This window comes from Strigops habroptila, chromosome 11, assembly GCF_004027225.2.
Source record: "Strigops habroptila isolate Jane chromosome 11, bStrHab1.2.pri, whole genome shotgun sequence".
Classification (NCBI taxonomy): Eukaryota; Metazoa; Chordata; class Aves; order Psittaciformes; family Psittacidae; genus Strigops; species Strigops habroptila.
Genome location: NC_046360.1, coordinates 22,711,691 through 22,719,111, shown reverse-complemented (window position 1 = coordinate 22,719,111; position 7,421 = coordinate 22,711,691). Strand labels below are relative to the sequence as shown.

The following is a 7,421-nucleotide window of genomic DNA, read 5'->3' as shown; positions in this document are numbered from 1 at the left end:
GGCCTGAACCTGAAGGTTCATGAGCTGCCTGCACTGCAGTGTACTGCACGGGGCAGTGCAGTGCAGTACAGCACAGCACTGCACTGCACTGCACATACACCGCACTGTCCCGCACAGCACCGCAGCGCCGGACGCCATGTTGCAAACCGCACCAACGCACCCGCGGAACTGCGCGGCACAGCGGGCGCCAGCACGCAACGCGCCCCACGACACCCGAAACCCCGCCTCTCCCTGCGGCAAGCCCCGCCCTCTGACAACAAACTCCGCCCCCGACGGCAAGCTCCGCCCCTGACCCCGCCCACCTCTGCCAATAAAGAGGCGGCGGGCGGGGCGAGCCGCACCCTGAGGGGGTGGCTAAGCCAAGATGGCGGCGGAGGGACAGCGGCCCGGGCTCGGCGCTGGTGCGGACGGCGGTGGCGGCAGCCGGAGAGGAGCGGTGACGGCGTGAGCGCGGCGAAGGCCGGTCCCCTGCGATTCTCGCGGCGTCATGGAAGCGGTGGCAGGGGGCGAGGACGGCGAGGAGCCCCCGCGGGAGGCCCGAGTCCTGGGTTCCGAGCTGGTGGAGACCTACACGGTGCGGGGCTGGAGAGAGCCCCCGCGGGGGCTAGTGGGGAGGCCGTGAGGGACGTGCCGGGGAGGGGGTGTTGGTGGCAGCGAGGGGTGAGGGGTGGGGGAGCCGACCCGCCTCGCCGCCGCCTCAGGCAGCCCGCGGGGTACCGGGAGAGCGGGCGAGGCCGTGCTTGGTGCTGGCTGCCTCCTGCCTAGTGCCGCCGGCTCCAGCCCGGCGCTGGGGAAGCCGGGCAGCAGGTCCCGGCTTTGTACCCGCGCTAAAGCCAGAGCGAGAATAATTTGGCAGAAGTTTGTGAGCGGTTTCTGCCTCTATGGAGGGACCCGTGTTCTGGGAAACCGGCCCGAAGGCGCCGGGTTGCGGGTCTCGGCCGGCGCAGGTCGCCCGGAGCCGCTCGGAGCCTTGACCCTTCGGGAGAGCTGGTGTTACAGCAGGGGCCGTGTTTGTAGATGTCATGGTCTTGTTCATATATACATATATATGCATGTCTAAATGTATGTGTGCATATGATTATGACAAAATTGTTATGGAGTAAACATGGCTTTTAAATCTGGACCAGATATAGTAGGAAATTTTTTCTTCAGATGAAAATACGGTAAAAATCCCTCTTGAAAAGATAATGTTATTTTCGGAGGAAATCAGATTATTTGGGACGGGTAGTTTTTTCTCATATCCTACAGAAAGAGGAAAGATCGTCAGCAGTGTTTTTGTTTTGGAGAAGGAATTAAATGTTTGATGTGTAACTTGTTTTTCAACTGGTTACATTCTACCAAGAGTTAATGGGTCTGTTTTTCAGGAAGAAGCTCATCATAAAACAAACCTCAGCATAATTGCTGACAGAAAACATCTTGAGCACACCACCCTTTAGTTATATAACTAAAAAATGTTTTCTCTTCCATTTAGTGTGATTTGAATGATTATATAGAACACACATAATGACATCAGGTTTCTTCCTGCTGTAGGAACCTAAAAGAGAAAAGGGAGCAGTGGTTTAGAAAGGCAGTATTTGTGAAGCTGCATAATAGTTACAAGTAGTACTTCGGGTTACTGACTCTGGAAAGGTACTCACAGAAAACAGAGCAACAGGAGAGTGATTTCTAAGTTTTTTGTAGGACAGAGCATGTACACAGCTGTAGTACATGAAGGGTCTAACTCCTTTCAATTAATGACCCCTGAAACATCACCGTGTGGGAATGACTCTCAGGTGGTGGTGAGTAGCCATATTTACAGACAAGAATGTAACGAGCATTCAGTGAAGGAGTCGGTTAGAAGCTTAAAATCTTGGAAATTGCTTCAGCTCTCCTGTTATGTTGGTTATGTGACGTGTGTTCACAAGAAATGATACTGCTGCTGTTGAGATGTTACCACTGTGTGTGATAGGATGTGGTTCATACCCCAAGCAAGTTTGTGTTCACAGTCCCCCGATCAGCCAAGCGGCATGGTGAGACTTGTCACATGGTGGCTGGAAACTTCCATTTCAGGTGTGAACCAAGACTCAGCAGTGTTCGTGTTGGTGTTGAGAGTCTTCACTGTTATTTTGCGATATCAGTGAATGAGAAATTCAAGAGAATTTAGTCGAGAATGTTAAAATGTTATCTGCCCCCTTACTCCACAGGAGGTTATGGACCCGGGAAGTGAAATGTTAGCTACTTTGCTGCTTCAGCCTGCAAACTAGTATTGTGGTTCAGCCAACCTTTGGTAATACCATTAATGTGCTAGAATGAGCTGTAGTTCAGGTGTATAACTGTGCTGCAGGTAGTGTTCAGTAGGTCAGCTGATAGTTGGGAATAACATTTTAAGCTGCTGCAGCTAAGCCCAAGGAAGCTTATTTCTTCAAGGCCAGATTTCTTTTTTTAATGATTAGGGTTCTGAAGATGCCATGTTATTTTAATGCCGTTTTTTCTTGGGAGCTTTAAAAGTAGGGTGTTTGAAAGGCAGCATTTACCAGTATTTGGTCCTACTTTGATTCTCTTGCTGCATTTTTGAAGGAGTTGTGGCATTAAGCTTACCTATGTGTAAACCTTCCAAAGCTGTTGGCAGGACTTCAAGCCTGCAGCCAGTTTGTATGAGATAGACCCAAGCCGTTAGAAATGTAGGAATAGATCTTTAACTGAAAGCAGAAATTGTATAGAATTATTCACAAGGTGAAATGTTTTATGAGAATTAGCATTGGTGCTTCAAAATTAGATTAGTGACACTTAAGAATGTGATAAAGACCTGTACTAGTGCAGAAGTGAAGAAATTGGATGGTGTAAAAGTCAGTCAAATCTGGTGGAGGTGAGAAAGGAAATAGAGCTGTGGCAAGCTACATTTTTATCTGTTAAACATGTAGTCAAGGTGGCAGTGGTCCTTGGTTTTGAGTTATTTTTCTCTTGGCACTTGTACTTCCTGCTGTACTCTGTATTTGAGAGCTCAGTCTCAATAGAATTGAGATTTATTTTAATGACATCCATTTTACGGTTGTGAGATTAAATCCTGTAAAATGTACCAGGGAGGCCCACAGTTCTGTGTCATTTTGAAGGTGCTTTTAAAAATGTGATTCTTGTTGGAGTTGTTAGTGTGAAAGGTAAGATATGGATAAATCTAGCAGGAAAAAATACCGCACTTACTGATGCTTTTTTCTGCTGGGCTAGAAAAGTATGAGCACTTTTACTAGGTATTTCTCCTGCATGTCAGCTAGATGCTGACTGAAAACTGGCTGGTTGCAGGCGGCCTCAAGACTGCCAGTGCTTCCTTTGTTTACTACTTTGCATTTGTTTGGCCTAGAATTGCCTTCCTGCTTTTCCTGTCTTTTGCAGCTGTTTTTAGTGTAATTACTAGCTTTGATATTTAAGGGAAATAGTATGGCTTCCTTGAATGGGTGTAAATTGTCTGACTCCTCGATGAAGCAGAGAGGGAGGAGATCTATTTGCATCAGTGCTCTGGAATTTGGGACCTATTGGCTGCAGTCACACCTGTGTCCCAGGCTTCCTGTAAGGCAGCACTGTCTGTCATCTGTTCGGTGTCTTTTTCTTTACAGTACTGAAGCATGTGAAGTTGGATGAGGGATGCTGTAAAATGCAAGCTTTCCATGGAAAGTGAAATGGACAGGTTTTTGTAATGTGTGCATCTTAAAAAAATTTAGGAAATATTTCACCTTTAAATACTAGGGGAATGAAAGCATGCTGTTTGGTCGTGTGGCTTAACTGCAAAGGTTGTAGAAAATACTGAAAATACACAGCACTGCAGATAAGCTGAACACTTCACAAAGTAGAACTTAGCCAAAACAACTGATTCATTGAAAGATGTGCAAAATTTGTTACACAGAAGAGAGTTTGGTAGAGACATGGGGAGGAAAAGTTGCGAATGTATATACTTTTGTATTAGCTTAAGAGAAGTGCAGTTTATGGTATAAATATGGGTGGAGGTTTCACACGGTGTGTTTGTCTAGGAGATAACGAAGTGTGAGAGAATTTCATCACCTATCTACTTATGCCTTCTAGCAGTTGGCTTGACAGGTAGGCAGTCCTTGAAGAAGCTTAACTTAAACTGGCAGCCTTGTCATATTGGTGTATTCAAAATTAATTGAAGATGAACTTACACATCTGTCTTTTTTAGAAACTTAGGGGGGGCTTTTGCTTTAAAATTACTAATTTCTGTATTATAACAAGTCTTTGGAGCACGTAAGCATATTGCATTTGTATTTATTCTTCAAGATAATGGCAGCTTGTGGATTGATGTGAAATCAGTTGCTGTCATTCTGCATACTGATGCTGTTTGAGTGGTGAATATGTGCTGCCAGCTCTGGCTGTGCTCTACATAGGGAATGCTATGGCTTTTTAAAGACTTAATTGGAGGAATTGTGTCACTGCATGTAAACACTCACTTTAACAGGTAGTTTCTTGACCAGACTGTCCATTTGGCTCGGTGCAATGTTTCTAGAAGTGGTCAGTGCTTGCCATTTCAGCAAAAGGATATGAAACCTTTATTATAAATTTATTGTATACAGAGAGGAGGAGCAGTCCTTCCTCATCTCATGAGCTGTTATTTGTGGGCTGTGAAGTTTACTGTGTTTTCAATGTCTAATCTGAGGTTTTATGCATTGCGTACTCAACCTGTACTCATTTAGCTATACTGCTTGATCTGCCATAATTTAGCACAGTCTGCTTCTAAAAAGAACTTAGTCTTTTAATACGACTTCTAAATGTAGTAATACTTCGGTTCTGACTTTAATCTTGTGGTTTCTTTGAGTATCTCCTTGCTTTCCTTAAGGTTACTTTTGAATGCTCAGGTTATTCCTGTTCTAGTTTGTCACTGGCATGGTGAATAATCCTGATCCCCTGTTTCCCAACACAGCATCATGGGAGTGCAGACACAGGTCTTACTTAATTGAGACTGTAACTCTGTAGGCATTCATCTGTGTTTTCCGTGCTCATCCGAACACTGATGTGTCACTTGCTGTGTGCACTGGTCAGACATCTTGGTTCACTTCTCAGCAGGACTTGAGTTTTGCTCAGGAAGCCAGTGTCAGATGCTCATAAAACTATAATTGGTATGAGATATAGTTCACATTTTAAAATGCAGGTGGTATTCTATTTCATGTTTGGTATTGTGTTGCTCTGTGCTAACAGTACAGAGTAAAAGGCGAGTGAAAATTGGCCTTTTCTGTAAAAAATAGAGACTATTGATGCTTTTTTTTTCCCCTTAAGTGTGTTTAGCACCTGGATGTGTAGCATTCTCATAGCAGCTGTGTGTCAGGTCTGTGTGATCTGTGGTAGTAAGCAAGTTCTCAACTACTAAATGCTTTCAGGATTTGATTACGAATTGGTGTTTTCCCCAAGGAATATAGTTGGATGGGTTAACACAGTTTAATTTGTTCTTTTCAAGTACCTGTAGAACTGGTTTTGCTGAGCGTTGTTTTTCTACTTTGTCTTATATTTTGTACCTTTTAAATTTCTTTGGGATGGCTTGCTTCTGGCGTATCCAAAGGTACATTGTGAGCTTCCTGCAGAACTGGTACTGTTCAATCTGGAAAGTCACCTACAATGAAAGTCTTGAATCTTTTAGTACATGCATGTCTAAAGATACTTAGTTTTTGTAAAGACATGGGTTGCTTTATATAATTGTAGTGATTCTTTGGGCATAGTTGTAACTCTTAGAAAGCTGTCTTGTGTGCTTTACCCTAAAAGGAGTAAAATAATTCAGCCAACCAAAGGATCTAGCTATTTCAGAAGGGTGAGTTAAGGGAAGCAGATTTCTGCTTAACTGTGAAGTGACAGCAGGATGCTTGCCAAGTTCCTCCACCCATTGTGGAACTTGGTAGATTGAAGGAGGGATGCTGCTGTCTCAGGCTTGTTGTGGATAGCTTTGAATATCAACTTAAGTAGCAGGAATCTTCAAAAAAGGAAGTAGCTTAGAGATCTTGGTTATTAACCTTTGAGCTGCAAAAATGAAAGCTATTGCTTTACATTGAGTTATCTGCACGGTGGTGTGGGGGGGGCAGTCTTGTGAATGCGATGAGGCATCCTACATCAGCAAAGTCACCTTAGAGTTTGGATTAGATTTTAGTTAACTATGGTACTTTCAGAATGTAGAATCACCTTATAGTACTACATTAACCAGCATGCCTCACAGTCAGCTTCTCTTCAAGACAAATTGCTTTGCTGTCCCTTTACTTTAATTTCTTCCTTTCAGGTATACATTATTCAGGTCAGTGTTGGCAATCATCAGTGGACAGTCAAACATCGTTACAGTGACTTCCATGACCTGCATGAAAAGGTAAGGGTATTAAAAACATGCTCTCAATGTGTTCTGTTGCATCTTTTGTGTGAGTTCAGGTAATGAGTTGGGTTATAACTCTGATCTTTGTCTTTCAGCTTGTTTCAGAAAAGAAAATAGATAAAAATCTGTTACCTCCGAAGAAGATTATTGGAAAAAATTCCAAAAGCCTGGTGGAGAAAAGACAAAAGGAATTAGAGGTCTACCTGCAAACTCTGCTAGTCAAGTTCCCTGTTACTGCTCCAAAAGTTTTGTCACACTTCCTACACTTTGATTTATATGTGAGTTATGTTTTTAGCATATGAATGGAAGCCTGAGTGTTTTTCTCTAGCTCTGACTTGAAGAGAATCATGTGGAATCTTTGCAAAATAGCTGCAACTGCTCTTTTTCACCATTTTGCACAATGTAACAAACAAAACAAATTTAAAGATTTCTGACACCACTTTATTGCAGCAGATACTGTGCTGGGAAGTAGTGTGGGTAGGGACTCTTAAGAGGAGAAAATGCTGGCAGGATAGTTGGAAGCTATGGATAAATGTGAAGCTAAATTGGTTGTTAGACTGAAGTCAATAGCACTGGCTCTCTGAACGAACATTGTATAATTGATCCACGCCCCCCTACTTACTCATTAATGGTTAGAGCTGTGGTTTACACTAAAGCGGTTTCCAGTAGCCCAAATGAAGAAACATGGTGCTTCTCAGTGAGAAGAGCACTGATGGAGTGGCCTCTGGAGAACTAGCTCCAGCTAGCAGATAGAATGTTACAGTAAAGGATGCTTGAAGAAAGAAGCAATGGCTTGCCTTCATGTTCAGATTGCAATTTGTTCATTTATCTCCTGTGTATAGTTAGGCTTTTTTTTTCCAGTATGGCATCATCTTGTTAGGGAGAGTATGAACTTTGTAAGGAGGAAAATGCACTGGAGAACCCTATGGAAAGGAGGAACAGTAGTTGCTCTTGGGGTGATGTGCTGAGATGGCCCTTTACAATTTCATATAAAGGCTTCAGGAATGAGTCACAGGTGGTCCACTGGGTGTGTTAATGAAGCATTATCAACAAAGAAAAACCTGTTTTAGTTAAGTTACATGAACATAGTTAT

At 43.5% G+C, this 7,421-nt stretch overlaps 1 protein-coding gene across 13 annotated transcripts in view; it reads left to right on the top strand.

The window, feature by feature from the left end:
• Positions 1–323: 323 nt before the first annotated feature.
• The window catches only part of NISCH (nischarin), a 30,259-nt gene continuing 23,161 nt past the window's right edge, over positions 324–7,421 (top strand). For 12 of the 13 annotated variants that reach the window (XR_003993691.1, XR_003993692.1, XR_003993690.1 and 9 more), the window contains exons 1-3: positions 324–574; positions 6,242–6,325; positions 6,424–6,606. Coding sequence is in view for 9 of the 13 variants with exons in the window: in XM_030501126.1 (XP_030356986.1) it covers positions 488–574; positions 6,242–6,325; positions 6,424–6,606 (354 nt within the window). In the remaining 4 variants the exon portion in view is untranslated. Of the gene's footprint in view, positions 575–6,241; positions 6,326–6,423; positions 6,607–7,421 lie in introns of those variants that run through there. The other variant, XM_030501130.1, reaches the window with a different exon arrangement.